Source organism: Danio rerio, chromosome 13, assembly GCF_052040795.2.
Source record: "Danio rerio strain M-AB ecotype USA chromosome 13, GRCz13ab, whole genome shotgun sequence".
NCBI lineage: Eukaryota > Metazoa > Chordata > Actinopteri > Cypriniformes > Danionidae > Danio > Danio rerio.
Window position 1 is genome coordinate 24,476,394 of NC_141033.1, and position 27,498 is coordinate 24,503,891.

The 27,498-nt window shown below is 36.2% G+C and overlaps 1 protein-coding gene across 20 annotated transcripts in view; it reads left to right on the forward strand.

Annotated features, from left to right (window-relative positions):
* Window positions 1–27,122, forward strand: part of ndst2a (N-deacetylase/N-sulfotransferase (heparan glucosaminyl) 2a) — a 210,063-nt gene extending 182,941 nt beyond the window's left edge. For 13 of the 20 annotated variants that reach the window (XM_087279271.1, XM_087279266.1, XM_087279270.1 and 10 more), the window contains 12 exons: window positions 8,062–8,149; window positions 9,800–9,954; window positions 11,095–11,280; window positions 14,805–14,933; window positions 15,239–15,421; window positions 18,167–18,263; window positions 18,375–18,498; window positions 18,790–18,964; window positions 19,327–19,497; window positions 22,121–22,230; window positions 22,364–22,466; window positions 26,143–27,122. In XM_087279271.1, the coding sequence (XP_087135397.1) occupies window positions 8,062–8,149; window positions 9,800–9,954; window positions 11,095–11,280; window positions 14,805–14,933; window positions 15,239–15,421; window positions 18,167–18,263; window positions 18,375–18,498; window positions 18,790–18,964; window positions 19,327–19,497; window positions 22,121–22,230; window positions 22,364–22,466; window positions 26,143–26,268 (1,647 nt within the window). In that variant the 3' untranslated portion in view covers window positions 26,269–27,122. The remainder of the gene's footprint in view (window positions 1–8,061; window positions 8,150–9,799; window positions 9,955–11,094; window positions 11,281–14,804; window positions 14,934–15,238; window positions 15,422–18,166; window positions 18,264–18,374; window positions 18,499–18,789; window positions 18,965–19,326; window positions 19,498–22,120; window positions 22,231–22,363; window positions 22,467–26,142) is intronic. The other 7 variants (XR_015505928.1, XR_015505927.1, XR_015505930.1 and 4 more) reach the window with 1 other exon arrangement.
* Window positions 27,123–27,498: the final 376 nt, after the last annotated feature.

Genomic DNA, 27,498 nt, shown 5'->3' on the forward strand with positions numbered 1-27,498 from the left:
GTTTACATGAGTTGATTTTTGAATGTTCCTTTAATTTTCCCGTTTTACATGTTATAGCACATAGATGAATTAAAGGGCCATGAAACCTTCCACTTTCGGTTTAGATCTACCTCAGAATTTTTCAAAAGATGCATCATAATGGCCGTGGAGCTCCGCGAGCAAAGGGCAGTAGTGGGCCTGGTCAGCAGGGGAGAAGGAGGGGAGTGAACAACTGTTGTCAGTTATTTCACAAAATGAGACACAAACTGTGAGGAGACCCATGATTTTATAGTTTACAAAGTTAAAACGCAAAGAAATAAACAGTAATTGGTCACACTTTACAATAAGGTTTATTAGTTAATGTTAATTAATGCATTTACTAACATGAGCAAACAATGAACAATGCATTTACTACTTTATTTGTTCATGTTAGTTAACGTTAGTTAATGAAAATACAGTAGTTCATTGTTAGTTCATGTTAACTCATGGTGCATTAACTAATGTTAACAAGCATGGACTTGGATGTTAATAATGCATTAGTAAATGTTCAATAATGATTCATAAATGCTGTACATGTGTTGTTCATGATTAGTTCATGTTAGTAAATGCATTAACTAATGAACCTTATTGTAAAGTGTTACCCAGTAATTTAATGCCCTGCTACATTTGTTATTCGTAATTTCATATACAGCTAACCACAATTTATATCATTATAAAGATAATCGTGTTCATATAAACACTATAAATGAGGACTTTTCCCTCAATCCCCGGGTCTGAATGCAGACTCAGTGTATCAGGCCTGTCTATTTTAACCATTAGCCCTGTTGGTAATCTAGAGGATTTCGGCAAACACAACAGCACGACAATGTGTCTAAATGTGAACAAACTCCTAATAAAGGACAACATCTGCCATTATCCAATTCTCTTACTGCTCTCCCGACAAAAATGCTTGCTGCACACAAACAGCTTTGCTGTATCAGCCCTGACAGCATCATGGGGAAAAACATACAACGAACCCCGGAGATCATGAAAACAAACACATACGACCCTTGATGAACATGGTCTCACCATGAACGTGAACGTGGTCTCACCCAGTCATCAACGTATCTCACAGCTTGGCACTTGCCAGTCTGCCTTGCCTTCGGAAAGCATGTGCAGTCATGTGTAATTAAGAAGCAGGCTCTTTTCATAGGATAAAAAAATTAAGCTATGAATTATAAAGAGAAACTGACGCGTCATCTTTGCATTTGCAATTTTGCACTACGTTGCCGGTTTTGATCCCGGCCCAAAAATCATTTTAAACCCGAAAGCTGAAATAAGCTGTCGAAAGCTCAAAATTATCCAGATTTTCCCACAATTAAAGCTAACACGTGCTAACATTGTCTTAACTGATGCTCAACACACACAAATCTGTTAAAATCGCAAAAAAGTACTCGGGTTTTGTGAACCTTTAAAGTCATTGCGTCACCACGATATCCACATTTCCTCCAGTCTTTCATGTAATTTCGGGTGTTTCATTTTTAATTTTCGACTTAAATTGCAGTTTGTCAGTTTCACTTTCATTCAGCAACATATTGTTCATGCCTTGTGACAAACTGAGGTATTGAATGAGAATTTGAAGTAAGGATTGGTGGAAGTTGATTTAATAGAATTTGATACCACACCACACACGAATAAAAAGAAAAAAAAATCCTACTTTCGTGACACTAGTGTCTGTGATTCTTTAAGGTAATCAAAAAGCACTGTTAACATGGTAGACTCTTAATCAGAGTATTGCCTTAATTATATTAAAATCAGAGTATTGGTATCCATGTAACCATACTCAGTGAAAGTGCCAGATGATGCCGCAAGCTATCAAAACAGTGCCTTCTTCTGTTTTTAAGTTGATTCCATGCGCCCTTAAATGTTTCACAAAGTTTGATGTGTTACAAGCAACTTTTGTAAAGCATTTGCTGCACATTGCTGTCAGAATCCTTGCTTGTAAAATATAGCCATACTTTAGAATGCTTAGTTTAAGCAAATTTGATGAGTGTGATCATGCTTGTTGATTAATCTGAATGGAGGTGCTCACCAGATGCGCTGTACTGTGCACGTTGCGTAACATCGGCGATGGTTTCCATATCCCTCAAAGTTGCTTAGAGATGATGTGGCACAATGAATACATATGTGTGCTTTTGATGAACCAGTTGATGATGCTTACATCCTTGTCTTTACATCACAGCACCAGTGGCACCATTCAATGCTGATTCGGTCTGGTGCATACCGATTGGTTTCAGTACCCAGCCATACTAAACAATTAGCACATCTGTTTGATTCTTGTCTCGCTCTTTTGTATGTGAATTAATATTGTGGTGTGTGCACTTTGTTTTCAAATATAAAAAAAATACATATTTAATTTCTTTCTAATTTAAATTAGTCTATAATTGTCTTCTGTAACACCTGATCAATTGCATCCAATCTGTACCTCAGTATGAAGACCACTGCATACAAGTTAGACTCTATCAATAGCATCTATGCGCTTGAAGTGAAGTTCTGTGGGTGAAATGTTAAATGTTTGCACCATTGACTTCTTTTGAGTGCGTGTTTTTGTCAAGACATTTTGAAGGATGAGTCAGTTACTTTCTGTGGTAATTGACAGCATGCCACAGATGCTGTCGATGGAGCTTAAGTTGTGTTTAGCCCTGAACATCCCTTAAAACCCAGCCTGTTACACAGCTGCTGCTATTTTTATTTACTGCTGAAAGAATGTGTAGCATTGTAGTGTCTCATTTCCATATATTTTCCTCATATAGTCATTTTAATCATGCTGGTTATTGGGGGCAGTGCCTTGGAGCAATGATATGCTTTTCATTCCATGCATGTTCTATTTTTCAAGCAATATTCTAAGTAGATTGGTGTAATATGTATGTAACAGACAGATTATCCACCCACAGAACTGTTTATGTTGTTGTTTTTTTGATTGATGGATTTGGATGGTGATGTATGCCATGCCACCTGGCCTCAAGCTGAACAAGTGGGCTGTAATCACCTCAGTCAGTGGTGCTGCATAGGAAACTCAAACAAACTGTGCCTAATGGTGGACTGATCACATCTGTTTTTACTCTAGGTTTTTTAAGCACTAAAGCTTATTTCCACCTACTGCACATGCATACTGTATATTAGATTCATATGTACACATACAGTTGAAACCAGAAGTTTATATACACTGTATGAAAAGGCACATAACCATTTAAAAAAAAGTCAGATTTTAATGTGACTTAACTTTTTCTCTTTTAGGTAAATTAGGATTATCAAATTTGTTTCTGTTATGCTTAATAGCAGAATAATGAGAGAGAGATTTTTTGAGAAATTGTTATAACTTTTCTTGACTGGTCCACTTCACAAGAACATTATGTAGAAATACTGAAGCAACATCTTAGGACATCAGCCAGGAAATTAAAACTTGGCCACAAATGGGTCTTCCAAATAGACCATGACCCTAAGTATACTGCCAAATTAGTTAAAATGTGCTTTAAGGACAACAGAGTGAATGTTTTAGAGTGGCCATCACAAAGTCCTGATCTCAATCCTATAGAAAATTTGTTTGCAGAGTTGAAAAAGCTTGTGCGAGCAAGACAGCCTTCAAATGTCACTCAGTTACACCAATTCTGTCTGTAGGAATAGGCCAAAATTCCTTCAAACTATTATGAGAAGCTTGTGGAAGGATCCCCAAAACATTTGACCAAAGTTATACAGTTTAAAAACAAGGCTAAAAATACCAAGGAAATGTATGTAAACTTTTAACTGTCTAGAAATTACTAAACAAATTATCAAAAAAAAAAGAAAATTCTCTCGTTATTCTGGCATTTAGCAAATGTAAATAATTTAGGTAATCCTAACGGACCTAAAATAGTAAACGATTAGTATGAATTACCATCAGACATTTAAAAAAAAACGGTTATGTTCCTTTTTTTAGAGTGTATGTAAACTTCTGGTTTCAACAGTAAGTTCACTGGTCCCCTTTTTTGCGCATAATTAGCTTGGTTCATATTTTACTTGCTCTACCTGCCATGCAAAAATTGAAAATTTGCTCTTAATTTATTTAATTTGCCTTAGGCGTTCAGTTTAGGAGAGTTTTTAATTCAGACGAACAAGCTGAAACTGGTCTTTTGAGATTGATAAAATGCAAGTCCAATGAATCTGGCACTTCGACAACATTAACAGACAAAACGAAAATATTTATGATGATAAAATGAGGTCTTACAAAGCAAAACCTTTGCTCTGTACCAATAAACTGGACATTAGTTACAATCGTTTTGAGATTGACTTTTTATAGGGACAGAAATCTCATGCTTTAGACCGTCATGAACACGCTTAGAACATTTGCAAAGATATAAGTTGCAGAGATGGATTGTTTTGCTTCACAAGACCTCATTGTATTGTCAGGAGCTGTGATTAATCATTTTGTTTTGGCCGTTTATGTTCTCAGTGTTTTTGACTTACTTCATGATTCCCCAAGGACCAAGGTTTCATCTAAAAATCTTCTTTAAAGTTCTACTGAAGAAGAAAAAAGTCATCTTGGCCCAAGGGTTGATAAATGAACAGCAAATGTGTTTTTAGCTTTCTCATTTTTTTTTTTTTCATATGTAATTACTTCTTGTGACGTATTTTTTCAGTATATTTCAGCGCATAGCATCTTGTACAAGGTCAGCCATTGTTTGGTGAGGGGAGTAAGCTTTATATAGTCTAAATAGACTGCTGAATGCAAATTCTAGATGTTTTAAGATGGGAAATATAAAATGTTGCTCATAAACTATTAATTTGTTGAATGTTATGGTTTTACTGACTATTAAAGGTACTTTTTTGATGTTTAGAAATAAACATAAAATACATATTAAAATAGACAAAAAGCTTTTGCTAATTGGAATATGTTATTACACAATAACATTCAGATATCAAACTGTTAACAAAATTTTCTTAATGCATTTACTTTGTCAGTTTTTTCTAAAGTGTAGACCATGATTACTGCTATACAAGATAAGTTTTGTGTTCAAGTAGTTGTGCTGTATATGCTAGGGCTGCACAATATATCGTTTTAGCACTAATTTGAGCTGCACATTAAATCGTAAAAAGATTGCGATCTCGATTCGACCCCCTAGACCAGTGGTCACCAAACTTGTTCCTGGAGGGCCGGTGTCCTGCAGATTTTAGCTCCAACCCTAATCAAACACACCTGGACAAGCTAATCAAGCACTTACTAGGTATACTTGAAACATCCAGGCAGGTGTGTTGAGGCCAGTTTGAGCTAAAACCTGCAGGGACACCGGCCCTCCAGGACCGAGATTGGTGACCCCTGCCCTAGACGATCTAAATCCAGCATTTCTACAATTCTGTCAAACATATTTTCAAGTTCAGGAGAGATGCAATGGTGGCCGCAAAAGTCTTCACATAGTTTTACATACATTGTTCAGCAACGTGGACACCTCCAAATGGTGTTTAAAGAGTCACATGCTGCGTTTATAAAATATAATTCACCCTAAAAATGTAATTTCTGTCTTCATGTAATGTATTTGCGACTGCAAAAACACATGACGTGAGCTGACCGTCAGCTGTCACCACAGAGAGGGTGGGTGTGCGCCTCTGAATGAACTCTACTTTAGTGAACAGAACCTGCATAGGCTGTGAATAACAGCTAATAAAGTTGTAAAAAAAAAAACTTTCAGTTTGTGGCACAGAGTGATGGTTTGGGAGCCGCGCGGGAAGTGAACCGCTCTTAGCAGTGAAAATGCAAACGGAAGCGCACACAGTGTTGCAGATGTAGCTGACTGATTCCAGCCCAAAAATGATCCAAAACCCTCCGAAATGCAAAAATACCCACCCAGTCTTCTGTGTTCAGGAAAATCACTTCAGTGATAGATTTTAAGCAGAAAATGACAGATTGTAAGCATATGTCTCAAACACAATAATTCAACATCAGAATTATCATCAGCATTAATGACCAGGACAAATCTAAAGTCTGTTCAAGTCCACCATTCCAAGTCTATACAAAATTTAGCATTTTAACCAACAGTACAGCTACACAAAGCCTATTGCTGTTTTACCACATGTTTGAGAATAACAATGATAATAGCCGACTTATATTAACCTTTATTTTACATCTACAGAATCATGAGAAAATCATGATCTTTATTTTAGGCAAAAAAAAAAATCACGATTCTCATTTTAGCCAGAATCGTGCAGCTCTAGCACCAATACCAAATAGTCACATCGCCAAGATATGCAATGTCCAGTCTGATTTATAGTTGACCAGGAGCCACAGAATTATATTTCATCACTGTATATTCATGGGATTTATATGATTTATGCAAAAAACAAAAAAAGTTTCTTACTTAGAATTTTTGTCTTGTTTCTAGCCCAAATATCTACATTTCAAAGATGAAAACAAGATTATTTCACTTACTCCACTGGCAGAAACAAGCAAAATCCCATAACTTATTTCTTTTGACAGTGAAAACTAAACAATATTTTTACTTGGTCCAAGATTTTTGTAATATTTGGATTAAAAACCAGACAAAAAGTAAGACAAGCATTTATTTTATGCATTTATATTATTTCATTTCTATACCAGTATACTGTTAGACTTTCCAGAAAATCGTCAAATAGAGCTATTAAAACCCTCTTAAACTGTATTCATTTTACAATATTTGTTGCAAAAAATAAAATATCACAGTATCAGATTCTTCCAATATCGTGCAGCCTTAGTATATGCAGTACGCAAGAATGTTGTCAGCTGTACTAGCAGAAGAGCTGATGTGTCAGTGAATGACTGTTTTTACTCGTGTCCACTGTCCAAATGTGATCTTTTTGCTCAATGTGACATTTGACTGGCATAGCTAGTGTCACTGGGTCACACTGCAGTAGAAGTCTGCAGTAAAATCCTGTCTTGAGCAATAGTTACTTAGGTTTAGAGATTGCCCCACTGACTATGGCAAGAAAATGGGATTCAGGGATTAAAATAAAATGTTTCAGACTATTCCAGTTGCGAGGCCGCAGTCTATTGTGATAGTAATGGTTGGTTTTAACGAAATCGGTTTTGACCCCCCAGCCTTTCTGTCCAAGCTTTCCTGACCAAGCAAAGTTATTGATCATAAAAAGGAAAACCACATTTCCTTTTTTTTATTTTTTTTTATTTAGGCAAGGTCGTTTTTTATTTTCAGCCCAACGTTTCATTTCCTGTCAAAGTTGATTCACACTTACTGAATCTGTTCATCCTGGACATCAGCAATCTTGGATGGCTGGCAGATAAAAACAGCAGGATTATGACGACATGCTGAGCAAACACACTCAAGGCAAAACAAATATTGGATACACTCATACTCAGGGACACTGGCGGCTCTTAAATCAGCCCAAGATGCCATCTTTTCATTGCGAAGCTGCAGCCTTCTCTCCCCAGCAGCACGGCTTGATTTGTGATATTGCCGCAACTATCAGCCTCTGCTTTGTGTTAGATTTGTGCGGCAAACGACACTATCTCTCTCCACTGTCTGATTTGTGCTGGAACAGTGCTGTAATTCGCTTATACCCCGTATCACTCTCTGGGTTTGAAGGGCTTGATGGCAGGATCATACTGTATTTCAAGCCTCACAGCGCCGTCATTAGCTAGATGTGCGCAGTGATGCTAAGTTATGAAATGTGTTCATTTCGCAAGGATGAGTTTAGATTGATGTTAAGGCTGGGGCCTCATTCGGCACGTCTGACCTGCCTGTGGGTTGAGGAGATTTGAATGCAAATGTATATTTCACATCCCACTCAGTCTGTCGATCTGGCCAAGGGCCTGAAAGTTCTCCTTTTCTTCAGGAGGCTAAATTGGCACAGCACTGCCCTCTATTGGTGATTTTAGCTAATGCGCTTGTTAATGTCAATGTCTAAGGTAAAAAGTAGAGCTTCGGTTAATGCCACTGTTGATGTGTTTGCCTTCAAGCGTAGCTCAGAGTAAAGTCAAATGTTGTTGTTGTTGTTTTTGGCAAGTGCTAATCTTTTTCAACAGGTTTTGGGAAGGTCTTTGATATAATTTTATTGAAGTGATAATTCTTCCTTTTCAAGGCTTTGCTCAACACACAGAATAAACTACGAACACTGGTTCCCGACTTCACCTTCAATCTTGGCTTCTCTGGGAAGTTCTACCATGCAGGTACATAATATAATTTCACTCTCTCTCTCTCTCTCTCTCTCTCTCTCTCTCTCTCTCTCTCTCTCTCTCTCTCTCTCTCTCTCTCTCTCTCTGTCTTTTCTGGTCTAGTCTTTTTATAGTTCTTCTTCATATTTGTTCTCACTGCAGAGGTCCTGATTTTTAATGTACATTTTTCAGATTTATTTCTTTATTTAGCATTTCATTTTTGCTCAGTCCTTTTTCTTGTTCCTATTATGAATTAAGTCACTTTTTTTAGTATAATTAAATGTTGTTGCATAAAAAAACTGTTCTGTTTAAAGTCAATTATTTCTATGATGGCAAAGCAAATGTTTCGTCAGTCCTTACTCTAGTCATCAATGGGATATGAGGATTCAGGATTCATTCTAAAAGGCTTTATACTCGAGGGAGGATTTTTATTGTTATCAATTTATAAAGCTGTAATTGAATCTATTTTTTGGAATAATTGTTTAGCAATAATTTTTTTAAATATTCTCTAAAGCAGGGGTTCTCAACCTTTTTCAATTCAGGGCCAACTTCTTTCTCCGATCAATTTTTGAAGGCCCAACTATCTGACATTTTCTCTAAAATATTTGTTTGAAATGCTCATTAAAACTTTATTTATTAACATGAACAGCATGTTTGTGTGTGTGTGTGTGTGTGTGTGTGTGTGTGTGTGTGTGTGTGTGTGTGTGTGTGTGTGTGTGTGTGTGTGTGTGTGTGTGTGTGTGTGTGTGTGTGTGTGTGTGTGTGTGTGTGTAATAAATATATATTTTATATATATATGCCACTAACAGTGCCGAATGGAATTACAATCCTAATGTTAACAAAAAGGTATATAAAAAATATATTTATATATATATATATATATATATATATATATATATATATATATATATATATATATATATATATATATATATATTCTATTATCAGAATTTTATTTAAAAAGTATATAATTTTATTTAAATTTTATTAGATTTAAAACCAAATCTATATTATATATTAAAACTATCTACTATTAAATATCTACTATTAAAAAAATATATAGACAAATGTAAAATACAGTAAAGTTGTACTAGTTGCAGATGCGATCATGAGGCTGTTTTTGCAGCAAGTTTAAAGTAATCAATCAGAGAACAGAAGAGTGCATTACTTTGATAATTTTATTATAGAATATTAATAATGAAATCCAAAAATGATAGTATAATATTCAGAGTTTATTTTAAAATCTCGGGCCCACCTGCAGGATCCCTGAGGCCTACTAGTTGAGAATCACTGCTCTAATGAATAGAAAGTAAAAAAAAAAATACAAAATTCAGCATTATGTTGAAATACTAATTTTTTTGGTTGAACTCTAAGTCATTTACTTTCTACTCTTTAATTTAATAAGTCATCTTTTAGTGAAACTTTGATTAGAATAAAAATCTACTGACCCCAGATGTTTCAATGGTATTGTTTAAGACTTTTATACATTTTCTAATCAGCAAAATTTAACCCATCTAAAATGCATTGACAAAACCAAACAGTCTTTTATGAAGCTTTTTTTTCATATTTTTTATATATATATATATATATATATATATATATATATATATATATATATTTATATTTACTGTTAAACTTCAACAAAATGCACCTGTGTATTTGCAGGTACAGAAGAGGAGGATGAAGGAGATGACATGCTGCTGCAGCACCGGCATGAGTTCTGGTGGTTTCCACACATGTGGAGTCACATGCAGCCTCACCTCTTTCACAATGTCAGCGTGTTGGCAGAGCAAATGAGACTCAACATGCAGTTTGCACAGGTTAGTTGCTACTATTGATTGAAATGCCACTAACAGTGCCGAATAAAATTACAATCCTAATGTTAACAAAAAGGTATGCCAAACACTTGCATTATTTGGTCAAACAGTTGATTCAGTTTCAAATGGCGCTCTTTTAATTCCATGTCTTGAAAGGATATGCCCTTTTCATCTACAAAAGATTAAAATATTAAGCTTAGAGAGACAAAGAAATGGGTTTCTTTAATTATTTTGGTATTAGTTCATTTTCTCATTTATTTTCTTCCTACACGGAAGCACACTTTGTTCCTTCATCATTGTGTTACTATTTACAGCCATTATTGCTGCTGTCGCAGAGGTGTGGGTATCGATCCCCTGCCCCGCCAGCTTTATCTCATGTTGGTATTTCATTATAGATCTGTATTAGCACTTTTTCATTGGATCGGTACGATTCTCTTTGACCTTGACTCTGTGTGCATCCGCTGAGAAGATTGTGAATTTGGCCTGTTGATACGAGCCCACCCCGGTGTAATGATGGTCATTGGAGTGGGATATGGACCGCAGGCAGACAGACAGAGAGAGAAGGAACGCGTTGTGAATACTAACCAGCCCTTTCCTCATCTCGCTAATCCCTCTGTCACATCCTGTCTTTAGAGCCGACACTGACATATGCCTTCTCCTGCTCTCCGCTCAATGGAGAAGACACCGCTCCTTCATCAAGGTTTAATGAGCCTGCAAAGAGCCGTCCTTAGCTGGGGCTTATGGATCTCTCAGGTTGTGCTCCCACATACACACACAAGCGGGAAAGAACACACGTGTGGAACTTTTAAAGTGGCACCTTGGACTTGAAGTAAAGCCCCCTGCTCATTTAAGGATGTGTTTTTCTGCCACCCTCCTGTGGCTTTGGAAATAACTACGCCTCTTGACACATCGAGTTAGATTTTTCTTCCGCAGAGAAGCATAATCAAAAGCTTCTTGCTCGTGTACGCCCTGATGACACATCTTGTTAGCGGCGTCTCTAATGCATCTCGTATTGACTTTTCTCTTCTGTTCTACTCCCGTTTGCCTTATGAGTCTTGGCAGTGCAATTGTGAGTGAATTCCATGTGGCGAGTGGCTTTTTGATTGATCATCTTGAGCGTTTGTTTGTCTCTTGCTGTTTCAGGAGCATGGTATACCCACAGACATGGGCTACGCTGTTGCGCCACACCATTCAGGGGTGTATCCTGTACACAGCCAGCTGTATGAGGCCTGGAAGAGCATATGGGGGATCACAGTGACCAGCACAGAAGAGTATCCACACCTGAGACCGGCACGCCATCGCAGGGGCTTCATACATCGTGATATAAAGGTAAAACATGTCACTTAATTGTGAACCCAATAAACTGGTGTAAAAAAACAAAGGAAGAGTTAATCATCGATCCCATTCTGTATTCATTCACAGCATCCAGTTTTTAGTATCACAGAATCTCTAACAGTCATTTACCATTAAATTCCTATTTAATAAAATACAATCAAATTGATGAAATATTCATTTTAGGGGTGCTCATTTCGGTTAATTTTGCCACCCGGCAACTGCAGTTCGGTAACCGAATATTAATTGTAAACTGGTCAGATTAAATTATTTGATTAAAAAAATTGACATGTCTATTTTGTGTCTGACACATTAAGGGCCCTATCATTTACCCGGCGCAATGTGGCGCAAGACGCAGCGCAATAGTCTTTTGGTAGTTTCAGCTCGGCGCAAGAGTCGTTTTGAGGCGTTGCGCTATGCTGTTTAAATAGCAAATGCATTAGCGCTCATATGTGCGCCCATAGGCGTTCTGGTCTAAAAAGGAAGGCGTTCTGAGGTGCACTGCTGGTGTTGCTATTTTGAGAAACTATAATAGATTTTTCATTAGACCAAAACTAACCCGGTCTAAACTCCGGCGCAGAGTTGCGCCTCGCTTACACACTGCTTAACACACTCAAGAGAGCAATAGGCAAATATCTTTACATATGAAAATTTTTAAATATGAAGGATATATATAGGATATGCTAAGAATAGATATAGGATATAAATATAAAGGATTAAAATTTTACAAAACATTATTTTCTAGCCTACATAAATATGAAAAATCACTGCTTTTATGTCTTCTTCATCTCGGGAGGCTTTTTCAGTTTATTCATAACAATTTACTTTTGTATAATGTTATTATTATTAGCAGTATTATTTATTATATCCATATGTATATTTGTTTTATTAAAAACAAGCTTAGATTTGCCCACCTGTCAGGTTGTAGACCATATAGGGCACAGCATGTGTTTTAGGATATAACTCAGGTTTTCGAGCACACTTCGTTATTATTGTTCATTTATTCGTTTGCTGGAAATTAGAACTGAATTTAGAAATAGTTTTAAAACTAATATTTGCGCTTAACAAACGCAAATAATTATTTATAGACTAATTTATGTCTGTGCGTAAAGGTTTCCCTATCCAAGAGCGAAAGTGAAAGTGATTCATTATCTCTCATTCTCACGCAGTAGATGCTCTGTTTAACAGTTTTCTGTTAAAAAAAACTGTTAACTGTTTGCTAGTGAAATGCTCATTTTTCCACTTAGACTTACTTTACGTCCTGTAAATAGCCAATGCGCTCTTGGCGCGACGCAGCTGGGTCTTAAAGGAAATGGGAGATGAGACTCTAATTGGTTTATTCTCAAAACACACCCATAACTCAATAAGAAAATAAACTCAACCCTTTTAGACCATGCGCCACGGCGCAAAGCGGATTTTCTCGTCCTTAAATTAGCAAAAATGCGTTGTGACACCCTGAAAGGGTTTGTGCCCTGCGTTTTGCACTCTGCGCATGGACCGTCAAAATAGAGCCTTAAATGTTGCACATTAAATGAACATATTAGCAACAAAACATAAAAACAGAGCATGTTCACAGACATGCAGTGGTTGCAACTGCATAGAAAAAAAAAAGAATAAACTAAATAAAAGGAATAAAATGAAATTAAAATATAAAAAAAATTACAATTTTTTAAAATTTTCACTTAAATGACAACTTTAGATCCATTAGAACCAACATAGGCTGTTTTTTCCCCTATCATATGTTTTTTTTTCTTAAAAATATCAGGCTACTGTACCACAAATCGATTGCTCCACGGAAAATATGCAATTAATGCTCTGCTGTTATTCTTATATCACAAACCTTTGTCAACATTTTTAATAGAAGTCATTATTTTAAAGAATATGTCTTGAGCGTCAGGTTTTACCTTAGAGCTTGTGTGCTTTTATTTCCTCTCTCACTCGCGGTTCATGTGCGCGTGCTGCCTATGATGAAGGACAATGACAAGGCTCATATGTTTCACTTTTTGTAACGTATAGGCTACTTATAGCATATAACAATTTTGTTGTTTGCATATGATATTGCATTTATTTGCATACATGTTTTATAAGTTATAAAATAAAAGTCTCAGTTTGGTGTTGAGTTATTATTATGCAAGAATCAAGAAAATCTTTGGATTTGTTTAATTCGTAGATTAGATGTAGATGTAGGATATTTAGATGTAGGCTATTTTAAAAATGTATGTTTAAAAAGAACTATTAATAACTGTAATTTTATAAAAAGGTAAAAAGGTTGCTTTGTTGGTGGTACATTAAATCATTAGAGCTATAGCCAATTTGTTGTGTTTATGAGTGCGTTCTGATTGAGAGAAAATCCAGATGCTCCAACTTGGGGCCGCCTTATTTCCAAGGCAGCACACATTTTCGAAAGTTTTGTTTTGCGGCTTCTTTCTGCAATTGTGCAAATAAACAGAGGTGTTAATGACACAGATCCACGACCAAGGCAATCAGCATCAGCACTGGTTTGGCCCCAACTCGTCTATGTCAAACTGTAACCAGCAATATCGTTCTTTCATTTTGACAAAATATGTCTGTAGGCACGTGTGATTGCATGTGTTGCTCTCTTGTGAGTTAACGATTATGTGTCGCACACTTATACAGCCAAACTAAAAAAAATCGTTAATACCATTATTCGGTTAAAAATGCACCCTTTCAGTTTACCGTGACTCAGTTATTATGAGCATCCCTAATTTATTTATTTAATATTTTGATTTTTATTATTTATTATTTAGGTTATTTAGAAGATTCTTGCTCACCGAGTCATAAATGTGGATAGAAAACCCAGTAAAACAGTAATATTTTTAAATATTATTAAATATAAATAAAAAAAAATCAATTTCAATATTAGCATTTATTGCAGTAATGGCAAAGGTGAATATTCCATGGTGCAAATTACCTAGTGCCAAACCACATTTGAATTATTTTCAGTGATGACAATTATTCTACTGCTTAATATTTTTGTGAAAATTATAATGGAATGATTTTTTAATTAATAGAAAGTTAATTTTGCAATAAAAATTTTATTGTGTCATTAAAAATGTTTTTACTGTCATTTTCAATCAGTTTATTACATCTATTTTGAGATATAAAATTCTAAATAAAATAATATAAATCTCAAACCTTTGATCATTTCTGTGATTTTGTTTTCTCTGTGCATTTTTTGGCCTTTATTGGCTTAATTCATAAAACATAAGCAGAACGATTTTAGTCTTGCATTATTCAATTCACTCCAGCGGTTTATCTAATAATGATGAATTCTAAAGAATTTAGAGGTTTGTATTTCATAAATGAATCCCAGAGTTTTATAACTTAATCCCAGTTATTGTTGCCTGAACTTAAACTGCATCCACCATCATGAGATAAAATGACTAATATCTGTTTCGCTCCTTTCTTTTATTGGAGCAGTTTCAGGAGTATGTCTGTACATTGGCTGAAGCAGAACTGAGTGCTGTCTGTACAAGTTTCTAACTGTCTTCTGTCTGCAGGTGTTGCCTAGGCAGACATGTGGCCTTTTTACTCACACCATCTTCTATAATGAGTACCCAGGAGGTTCGCGAGAGCTGGACAAGAGCATTCGTGGAGGAGAGCTGTTCCTCACTGTCCTCCTAAACCCTGTGAGTTGCACTTATGCTCTTTCCCCTCAGTGTTTGTGCTCATGTGTGTTTAGTAAATAGGAGTCAGTATATTATTCTCTGTGTGTGTGTTTGTTTATATGTCCTGAACCCTTAACTGGTGACAGAGTCCTGGCCTTGCACTTGTTTGTGTTCAGCCTTATCGCCTCAAGTGTTTGCTAGAGCAGCAGCTGGAAACATAAACTAGATTATGATCTTCATAGTGAAACTAGTAGCTGTTTCCCCAGCTTTCCTTTAAAAACATCAACATTAGCTTAAATGTAAAATAACCATGTTTCCTCTCTCAGATCAGCATCTTTATGACTCACCTGTCTAACTATGGAAATGATCGGCTCGGCCTCTACACCTTTGAGTCTCTGGTGAAGTTTGTGCAGTGCTGGACAAACTTACGGCTACAGACTCTGCCTCCAATGGATCTAGCTGAGAAATACTTCCAGATCTTTCCAGAGGAGATGGACCCACTCTGGCAGGTAAGAAAGGCCCACTGTTTATCTTTATTTTCCCGTCAAATCAACACGTCTCCATAAAGGAGTACAATTATTTAAAATGTCCTTATGTAAAAGTTTAAAACCCATCCGAGGCCTGTTGCAGAACACTAGTTAAACTCCCGGTTGTAGAGTTGGTTTTGGGTTAAAAAAATTCAGTGAACTTGCTGTAAATAGCCACTTAAACAACACACAAGAGAGTCAGTTTGAGTAAGCTGTCACAAGATTCTGCACAATTCACTCTTCTGTTGAAGATTAAAGGGGTGGTCCCTCTACGATATCATATTTTAAACTTTAGTTGATGTGTAATTTAGCTGTGTGAACATAAACAACATCTCTGAATGTTAAAAAGTTGAAATGAATGAAAAAGTTCAATGCAAAGGGAGACCTTGGGTTTTACAGAGTTAGCTTAGCAAAGCTTACAATGGATGAATTTTGGAGACTACAAAAAAAAAAAACTTCCGGCCCTTGTGAGATCACAAAGGTTCTTTTACCGCGCATACACTGCGCAGCTAAGGGCCGTGGCCTGAGGCACTGTAACGTTATAGCAGAGAGAGCTAAAATGTGTCCAAACGCTGCTGTTTCCACAGACTTTCGTCTGTTTCGGTGTTTTGGCTTCCAAAGGACACAACTCAAAGACAGAAGTGCTTACAGTTCAATATTAATTATGTTCCAGAGAATTATAAAATATATAGCAAGCATGATTTGACAAAACAGCTTCAGAATCTCTCCCAGTTCAGTGCTGGACTCGGTTAAAATCTCCTCAAAGCAGAAGCTGTGAACTATAACCTGCAAGTGTTTTTATTTGTTAAAATTGATCATGACATGTAGTGTCTAGCGTTACCGGTATGTTGTAGCAACGATGTAAACAATGGGAAATGCTGTTTTGCACCGCAAACGATAAAGCTACAAATACATATTTATCAGTCAAACTGCTGTAAATACACACACACACACACACACACACACACACACACACTTCACCAGCGCATTCGTGTCTCTCTATGTGTGTGCGCGACTTTGCATTGTTTCTCTTTAGGCAGCTTTTCCATGCGTTTTACATGTCAGATAATGAAGTCGCAAAAGATATGTGGATGATTTATATTACTTACACCTGCATATACCGGATATATGTGAAAAATGTTGTTTAACAGATTGAGTTAAAAAAAAAATAGGATAGCTCACCTGAAGCAGCAGAAAAATAAATCAAGGCTCACACAGGTTGCATCCCACATCTTGTGCTTTATTCTTCTGTCACAATATATTACAGAAAATAACTTAATCCGAGCATCAGAGAAAAATAAAGTCCCGTAAACATGCGCTTGTTACAGAAAGTTCACACACGCACAGACACACACAAAGACGATCTCTCTTAAAGGAGCCGCACCCCATTTTTACTCGGTACAGACACTTGTCAAATTTTATTATAGAGACCAGGCAGAACATTGACTGGCTGTTTACACAGCAGAAAAGCACATGCTTGTACGGGCTTGATGTGGAGCCGATCTGCGAATAGCAGCACATTATGACGATGACCAATCAGAGTCACTTAAGGGCGGGCCTTTCAGAGGAACTAGGAAATATATCAGTAATTTTCATGTTAGCTGAGTAGCTGTGTATAATTAAAGTGAGATATATGAAAAAATAACATGATTTTCTTCAAGTGAAACATGAGCGCACATTGCTTTGCATCTTATAAACACAACCTTAAAATTACATTCTGGACCACCCCTTTAAAGACATCACTATCAGAATTATAAAGAATTTAAACACATACACTACAAGGCAGAATAAATCATTGATAATGCCATGAGAATTTGAGAAGACAACTTATAAGGAAATTATTATTATTATATCAATGCAAATCAATCATTTATTTTAACAATCTAGGTTACAAACAGCTCATAACACAGTAATTTAAAAACTTTATAAACTACAATTAAATAATATGTTAATATTTATATGTAAACATTAGTTTAAAGGCATTAGTAATATTACTGTGAAGACATTCGTAATTATAATTGACACGTCAAAATAATTGTATTATAAAATATAAGGTATAAATAATTATAATTCATATATATTAGGCCTCTCAAAGTTTATTAGCAACTAATATTTTGTACAAAAACAAAAACAATTTGTAGTAAAAAAAGATGGACAGGGACAGTTTGGATTTAGTTATGCTTTAACAAGATGATAGAAATGGCATCATCTAGCATTTTTGTTTTAGATTTTCATTCTGAATACAGTAGGCTAATCTTGAACATACTGTATTATTGCTCTTTCTTCTGGGTAAATTTCACCTTCATAAAGCCAGACCCATTTATTGTAAACATAAAGTTGGAATATTCTCAATTGATTTTGAATTTGCTTGTAGCATTTTTTTTTAACATGTGAAAACCTTTGAGCAAAAAAGCTTCTAAAACTTTTGCATCCATTATGTTATTATTATTATTTTTTTCTTCTGGATAATAAAATATGCTGATCTGTGTCTTTTTTTTCTTTCCATGTGATGCTGTCTTTAGTGTGTGCCCTGACAAATGTTTAAAGATTATTATATTTCTATCTTGCAAAACGTGAACTATCCCTTTAAGATATTTAAACAATTCAAAACACAACATATATTCAAGAAAATATGGTAATAATCATTTAAAAACATAATAATAAATAGATCTAAATGTACTGATCAAACAGTGTGTAAATGTTTTCTTCATCTTTCCATCCATTCAGAACCCCTGTCATGACAAGAGACATAAAGACATCTGGTCCAAAGAGAAGACCTGTGATCGGCTGCCCAAATTTCTGGTTGTTGGCCCACAGAAAACAGGTCAGTCTTACCATTTCCAGACTCAAAGACTAAAATTATTATGGATTTAAACAAGAGAGGAAGTTGCTTGGTCCAAAATATCAACCATAAAGCTTTATTTCTCCCACACAGGTACCACAGCTTTGCACTCCTTCCTAACCCTTCACCCCGCCATCACCAGCAACTTCCCCAGTCCAGTCACCTTTGAGGAGATTCAGTTCTTCAACGGGCCCAATTACCACAACGGCATTGACTGGTAATACAGAGCACACAGCTTTTTCTCTCCCAGACGATGAAGCAGACACAAACCATTACTCATAATAAATTTGTTTCACCACTCCACTTTATTATATCTTTAACACTGTCTAAGTTCCATATCGAAATCCTAATAGATCCATTACTTAGCTACAGGACATTTTAATAGCAAGACATCATTTATAGCATCTTGTAATGGAAAACTAATCCCAGTTTATTTGAAAGTAAAACCGTTCTGACTGTTGCCTCTTGAAGCATATTTGCAGTTACCGAGGGTCTTGATCTCTCGCAGGTACATGGACTTCTTTCCCTTCCCCTCAAATGTCAGCACAGACTTCATGTTTGAGAAAAGTGCCAACTACTTTGACTCAGAGGTGGCTCCAAATAGAGCTGCTGCCTTACTGCCCAGAGCCAAGATCATAGCAGTGCTCATCAACCCAGCTGACAGAGCTTACTCGTGGTATCAGGTACTCCACAACAGCTTTCTCTCACTTTGAGCCGTGATTGGTGTAATTGTCTAGCATTGCAATCATTTAAAGGTCCAGTTGTTAGCTATTTTTTTTTCGAATGAAGTGGCACTCAGAAAATATCCCCATTCTCTGACACAAAGCACTGAATTACATGTCTTTGTGGCAGCCGTAGATTTTTGCCTCACTTCCTTTCTGTCAGTTATTTTGTGCATGAATGCCGTAACTATAAAAGTACAGAAGGAAGTCGTTTTTTTATTTTATTGCAAGCTTTCTAGAGTTTATCGTGACTGTGAATCTGCCTTCACCCTTCTCTTTCACCATGGAACTGTTGACATGGTGTGTGTTTTATGTCTTGTCAGCATCAGCGAGCACACCAGGACCCCGCCGCCATAAACCACACTTTCCATGAGGTGGTAACAGCAGGTCCCTCTGCATCTAAAGAGCTGCTGACCCTTCAGAACCGCAGCCTTAAACCCGGAACTTACGCCACACATCTAGAGCACTGGCTCGTACACTTCCAGGCCAGACAGGTAGTGCTGATATCTTCATTTTGTTGAGTAGCCATTGGAGGTTTTGTTAGTTTGATTTTTGTTTTCATTTTAATATCATAGTTTATTAAATATGGCTACTTGGTTGTTTGCTATTTTATTTGTTTTATTCATAATTATTTAAGCATCTAGCTGAAAGGAAGTCAGTTTTATATAAACCAATCATAGGGGTGTAAGAAATCACTTGTCAATTCTCAAAAAGCGAGCGGGATATTTACATTTGTTTATTTGCCATAAATGCTTATGTTGTTCTGTGCATGTACTTGATTTTTTTTAAAGGTCCAGTTTATACTGTATATCTGACGGTTTAATTTAAAGGACAAAATTGTATTTCAAATAATATATAAATATATTTATACATTTTAATACAAGAATTGCTGTGCTGTGTAGTAAAAATTAAAATTGTGTATGAAGAGCATCGTCAATGCCAGGATATCAAATTGAACCGAATCGATGGCATATTATTTTAAACCGGGTAAGATCAGTGTAGATTCTTACCTCTAATATATATATATATATATATATATATATATATATATATATATATACACACACACCCTGCTGGTTATTTCTTATCTAATTTTAGATGTACTGAGAGACTCTCATGGTATTTTATTCACAATTTTTAAAGGGAACAGTGTACTGTATAACCTTATGCACATCATCCTGGCTACATCGTTTCACTTTCTTAACAATAAAATAAAAACAAGAAGGAGCTGCTATTTTCATTTTGATATTAACCACTTAACAGACTGCAGAAATGTTGAGCCGTTGTGCTTCATATATGCTTCATATAGATGATAGGCTCATCTTGTCTTCACTGTATGCTTATTCATAACAAAACGGAGCCTGTAACATCTCTGCCTCCTTTCATTTTAATTGAAAATACGAAATATACCCTCTCTTTTGCTGGATATCAGTTTTAATAATCAATAATGACCATTATTAAAGTATGATGTACAATAAGTTTATACATTATAGGAAATAAAGGCAAGCAATTACTCAATATACAGAATGTACGTAGTTAATTATTCATTTATCTCTACGATCAGCCGAAACACGTTACCCGAGAACAAGTAGCCTAATAGATTCAAAAAACCAAAGTCGGGGAATATGTTGTTAGATATAGACAACAAGATGAATTATATATCACGTTTAGCAAATATAGTAAGATTAGATCCAGCGGGAGATCCTTGACGAACAATCCGACTAGCACAGCTCTCTTCTGGATAGATAGGCTGCTGCGCTTGCCAGAGAGTGTGTGTGGTCATGTGATTTGCATTTTTAGTGTTTTAGTGTGGACGGAGAGCTGTTCAGAAACGCTGGGTGAAGCGCTAGTGTGGACGCGGATCGTTTTCATTCTAAAAAGCCATTTTAAAACTAAAACGCACTAGTGTAAATGGGGCCTCAAACTCAATTCCTGGAGGGCCACGGCTCTTCAACAAGGGTTGTGAACCTACACTGGTCTCATGGTTCAGTTTCATTTTTATGTTTGGTTACTTTTATCATGCCATCGATTCAGTCCAATTCGATATCTTAGTGCATCCTGGTGCATTGACGATGCTTTGTATACACAGTTTTATATTTTATTTAGAAACACAATAATTCTTGAAATTAAATGTATGATTTATATTTATAATTTTTATATTATTTAAGATATATGTACTGTACCTTTAATTTTACCTGCTGAAAGAAAACACTCTTTTTGAATGCAACAAAAAAAAAAATCAAGTACATGCCCAGAACAAAATGAGCATTTATAGCCAATAAATAAATGTGAATAATATCCGCTTTGCTTCTTGAGTGTTGTTGAGTTTTTAAACGACTATGATTGGTCACACGCTTAACAGAAAGGGCTGTAATTGGCTCTTACTGTCAGTATGGCTCTGGTACTATTCAACAAACAGAGACACAGACATGGATGTTAAAATGTCGTGGCAATCAGCTGATCCAATATTATCATTATAGTCTGTATCCACAAGTAACGTTATTGTTGTAACAGCTAAGAAAAGAGATAAAACGTTACCTCACGAACATGCCAGAAGGTCAAAGGGGCCACTTAGGGTGAGAGAAATAGAGCGAGAGAATTTACAGCTTTCATTTTTTGCTAGCTAGGTTCTGATGTACTTCAGGGTCAGTGATAGGCTGTCCAGCAAACTCACAAGCAGTGAATTGTGCACAGTTATCTGCTTTTCAGTAGTTAGAGTGCTTTAATTACTCGCAGTCGCCTCCCTTGCCATAGTGAGCTACCGCCAAATAAGGCATATGAGATTAATGATGTCAGTACATAATAACCTGTTATTATTGTTACTGAACTGATACCCAATTGTTCGCATCTGCATTGCGGTGCAGGGGTGCGGGGTGACACCCCTATCGTCAACTCTAATCAAACACAACTGATCCAACTAATCAAGGTGTTCAATCAAGACTACTAGACACTATTAAACAGGTGTGACTTGGAGGTGGTTGGAGATAAACTATGCAGAGCTGCGGCCCTCTAGGAATTGAGTTTGAGACCATTGCTTTAAAATAAAGTGGTATTGTTTTGCTTTTGTTATTTTAACAAAAATAAAATTTTAATTCTTGTTTGTTTTACGTACATCAGCTTCATATAGTGGATGGCACCCTGCTCCGCTCCAACCCAGTTTTGGTGATGGACGGCATCCAGCGCTTTTTGGGGATCACCCCAATATTCAACTACACCCAAGCTCTTGTGTGAGTCTTGCTGTTGTTCTCATCTCCTTGCTCTATATTTGAACACTCATTAATCTATGTAGATTTGAAAATCATCTGAACACGTCTCTCTCTCTCTCTCTCTCTCTCTCTCTCATATAAACCTGTGTTGCAGCTTTGATGAGGGTAAAGGATTCTGGTGTCAGAGGCTGGAAGGTGGACGTCCGAAGTGTCTGGGGAAGAGTAAAGGCAGAAAATATCCTGAAATGGCCCCTGAGGTAGATGATAGGCTCATCTTGTCTCTCCTCTCTCATAAAGCATGCTCTCTCTGTCGTTCAGAGCTATGCCAGTGGCAAGGACATGCCGTTATAGATGTGTGAGAAGTGATAGGCTCGACCTCACACTGATCAGATCACCATGTGTGCTGTACATCACTGGATAGCTTTCAACTAGTGGAATATAACAATAATTATTTTTGTTGCCGACAGATTGTAACGACACAGGGTCAGCCATGACGTTTACAGTTTTTACTGCTTTTCACAAAACTTTGACTTTTGTCTGGTGCATAACCAACAGTGAAAATAGCTGAGTGGAATACAAAAGCACATCCTGTCTGAATGACCTCTTGGCCATTTACAGGTAGATCTGTGTCGTGTTTTGGTTCATTACTTCATGAAACAAATAAAATGTAAAAAATGGCATAGTGAAAAGAAGAAAGAAAATAGGAGGGGGATGGGGGGGGGTAACAATAAGGAGAGAAATTCACATAAAGCATCAGTTAAAATGATTAGCTGATTCCTCTACATGAATCCTTGGTGATTTTATGAACCAAAAAAATAACAACATCAGCAATTATTATGTATAATATAATATTATTTATAGTAATTCAATCTTTTATGAAAGTTTTATTAATAAAAACAATAGCCAAACTTAACCAAGTTAACCAAACTTTCTTATTGTTTAAATTATAATAATTTAATTATAATATGATTCATATAAGAAAGTACTAATCATTTCTTCTGGTAGAAACATTGGCATATAATTATAATAACAAATAATAGTATATTAATAGTATTTATTTATTTATTTGTTTATTTGTCAGGAACAGTGTACATTAATTAGCAAATTGCATCAAATGCAACAGAATTAGCCAGAAGGCTTTTTTTCATTTGTTGTCCCTGGACAGGGGTTAAAATTATCAACCTAAAAAAGAATACAAAAATTATACAATTATCAATCAATCATAATTAAGAAGCACTTGAATAGACATAGTTTCCTAGATCTTTCTAAAACATATATATACAATAAAACTAAAAACACCAACATTATGTAAGAGATAATGGTAGTTGAAACGTATTTAAACAACAAATCATTGAGATGGCAGGCACAAGTGGTATATGCTGGGTAGGTTCATACTTATAAGAATGTTGACACGTCTAATGTTCTATAAACCAGTTTTTTAAATGTATTTGAACATATTGTGAGAAGTTATTTATCTGATGCTGCCAGGGGTAGGGTCTCCTTGGCCTCACCCTCGTGTTGCTGTGTGTGGTGTTATTTATGTTTACAAACTGACTGGAGATGACAGACCATGAATGATTTTATACAACAGACAAATCTTTAAACACTTGCATTTTCCCTGCTTAGCATATGCATTTTTATACATATTTATATCTATTTATAAATAGTAAAATGATGATGTCTTTTTATGAGAGGCTTTTATCCATTATTTTAATTGTCTGTTTGTATAGGGACTCTATGGGCTGTAGTGTTGTTTTGTTTGCCTGTGACCAGGTTGTTAGATTATAGGTTATTTGTGAAAAAAATCATTGAGTGCATGAGTATTTAGCTGCCTGCAGTGATAAGTGTGACCTTATGAACCATAATTCTCAGGGTATATGTACAGGTAGTGTTTTTTTCCCCTACCGATAAACTTCCGGTGAACAGTTAATGTGAATTAAAAATTTATGCAGTTTTTTTACAGCATCGATGTTGTTAATGTCATTAAAATACAATCAATCTAATAGACTCAATCATTCATTTTGTTGTTATCAGATTTTTAAAGAATACAGACTCTAAACACTATGATCATGTAATGGCTTACAATTTCCCAAGATTGCTTTAACTGGGTTCCTAAAAAGTCCACCTGCATATACTCTGTTCAATTATCATTTTATGAATAATAATTTAAGAAGAAAAATTGGAATTTTTACTCTATATTAATTTTCAGTCATTCATTTTCTTTTTGGCTTAGTTCCTTTGTTAATTTGCGGTCACCACAGCGGAATGAACCGCCAATTAATCCAGCATATGTTTTACGCAGCTGATATCCTTCCAGCTGCAACCCAACACTGGGAAACACTCATACACTTCTGCATTTATACACATACATTATGTCTAACTTAGTTTATTCAATTGACCTAAAACGCATGTCTTTGGACTGTGGGGGAAACCAGGGCACCCGGAGGAAACCCACGGCAACATGGGAAGAACATACAAACTCCACACAGAAAATGCCAACTGACCCAGCCGGGGATCGAACCAGTGACCTTCTTGCTCTGAGGCAATTGTGCTACCCACTGCACCACCGTGTCACCTATATTAATATTGTGTAATATAATATGATCCTAAAATTTTACCAAATATGATGCTAATATAATACTAAAAAAGCACATTTTATAAATAATAATAAAAATCAAAATGCTGGGGAGGGGTTCCTTGCAGTGACTGACAACTCGTAGGAGGGCCATTTTAACATTCAAGCACAACTAGAAAGTGCAAACCTGATGTTTAATCGATGCATCTTAGGACAACAGACATGACATTATATTTCATGCATTACCTAGTGCTAGTGCTAATGTAAATCGGCATGTTCACAGCTGCTGAAATATATCTTTAGCTTGTGTAGCATGTAAACCATGAAGAAGTGTTTGTACAACAAAATACATACGGTATAAACCTGATAGTCATCGAATGACCCTTAATTATTTACAAAAGTAGAGCTTCAGTAAAAATAGAGCAATTATGAACACATTTTTGTAAGGTTTCTACATTTAAATCAGCCACAGAAAGAAACTGCATGTGTGCTACACTTGACTACGTACACTGAGAGAAACCAAAAGTAAAACTAAACTATAGTGGAGTAACTTACAGTAGGTGAGAGTTCAAAGTGACTATTACCGCCGTGCCTTATACCACCGCCGTTTGAAATAACTGCCGCTCTGTTTTTAGTGTAGGACCGCAGTTTGTGAATAAGCAGCCAGGGGGCGCAAAGGGACGGCATGTGAAGGAAAGAAATAGCCTTTACAGCAGCTTTAAATATGCTGCTACTGTGCTTGTAAATGATATTAAACAATAAGTCAAAGCATTATAATTCCTTCATTAATCATTTAAAATTTGTTAACACGCTTTATTGTAAACTTTTTAAGTGCAAAGAGGACTCGTTTTGGAATTGAAGAAATAAAAGACAACTAGCCTAAGATGAAAACACAAACATTCAGTACAAATAAGTAGTCTTAAATAAATGAATAAATAAAGCAGTTTTTTAGCCTAAATATAGAGATATGTTCAGTGTTTGCAATTTTTTAATAGGACTAAGACAAGACTTTTTCATTTGTTTTTATTTATGTTTTTATTTACATTTTCGTTGTTGATTATATTTTACTATCTTATTTTATGTCTGAATTATTGTAAATGTCTAGTAGGTGGTGGGTTAAACCACAAGTGGCTATATAAATATTTGGAGGGGTTGAATAGTTTTATTTTTGGCATCAGTTGTGGCCCAGAGGAGCAGTTTGAGGAGCAGATTAAAGCAAAGGCATTACTTCATTAAAGCAAAGGCACTCAGAAATGTTCTCTGATTTGCAGACTTTCTTAAACAGCTTTTTGTGTGTGTGTGTGTGTGTGTGTTTCTCTCTCTCTCTCTCTCTCTCTCTCTCTCTCTCTCTCTCCCAGACTCGTGCCTTCCTGACGGAGTATTACCGGGAGCACAACCTGGAACTGCTGCGGCTGCTGAATCGACTGGGACAGGCGTTACCCTCCTGGCTCAGAGAAGAGCTCCAGAGCACCAGCTGGAGCTGAGAGGACGTCCAGTATCTGAACGCCTGAAAAACACTGTCCGCTCACTACAGAGGTACCAAAACCACTCTTCAAAACCATAGTAGCAGACGAAATGACTGACGGCACAGAGTGGACTGCAAACCTCAGCCTCTCGCTGCTGCCGAGGTGCTCACATGACACGATGAAGACGAGGGAAAGCTGAGAAACGTAGTCCCTCCTCTTCTCTTAATGACAAGACCTGCGAATCAGGACCAGAATGCACTAGCGGTGTGGACAAGCATGAATTTACTGGTGACTTAACTAAAACACACAAAGTCTAGCCTTGCTCATCTCGTCTGAGGAATGATTGTAAAACTTTGTACATTTAAAAGCGTTGTATATTTTGGGTCCGCTCGGGTGGGATTGTCGATTATAGACAGCGTTTGTGTACAGCCAGAGCTCTGTTTGAGTAGGACGTCAAGATGACGTGAGAAACCCAACGGCTCTTCTCCTCTCCGCATGCACAAACGCACAAAGCTGGATCACAAACCAAACAGTCAGAAAGTATATGCAATCGAGGGAGCATCTGTACATGTCTGAATCCAGTGGAAAGCTTTTAATTCAAGTGTCTTATCAGGTGTTTCCCTGTATTTATCCTAACCATGCACTTTCCTTTACACTACACACACACTGATGTGTGAAAGTCGATGCAGGCGCTGTGGCAGATGTGTTGTATGTCAGGAGCTGTGAAAGCAGGAGAGGAGAGGAGCTGAGCTGGGCTTTGTAAACTGTCCTACACAAGGAGAGGCATCTGTTTTGTCCTTTTTTTTTGTAAAAAAAAAATGTATTTTAAAAAACTCAACGCTGTATTATCTCTAATAAACTCTTAGAGAGGTTGAGTATGTTTGTGTCACTCATTTGATCTGTAGTTTGGGTAACACTCTATTTTATGAATCATCGATATTTACCTTCGGCTCACTCGCCTCAATCAAGTTTGGTTTTTGGCCCTTCTAAAGAAAATGTTTGGCCACCCCTGCTCTAAAAGGATTTTAAAAGTATTCAGGCATAAGAACTTGTACTGTTTGTAACTTTAATAAACATGACTTTTATTGAACTATTTTTATTTGTATTATTTAAATACATATTACATATGTATAATACATCAAATATGTATAATTTAATTATATTGTTTATTTCATTTGTATCTTTCTTAATTGCATTTATCTTTGCTTGTAGAATGTTTATTCTATTTTATACAGACAAACTCCCCTA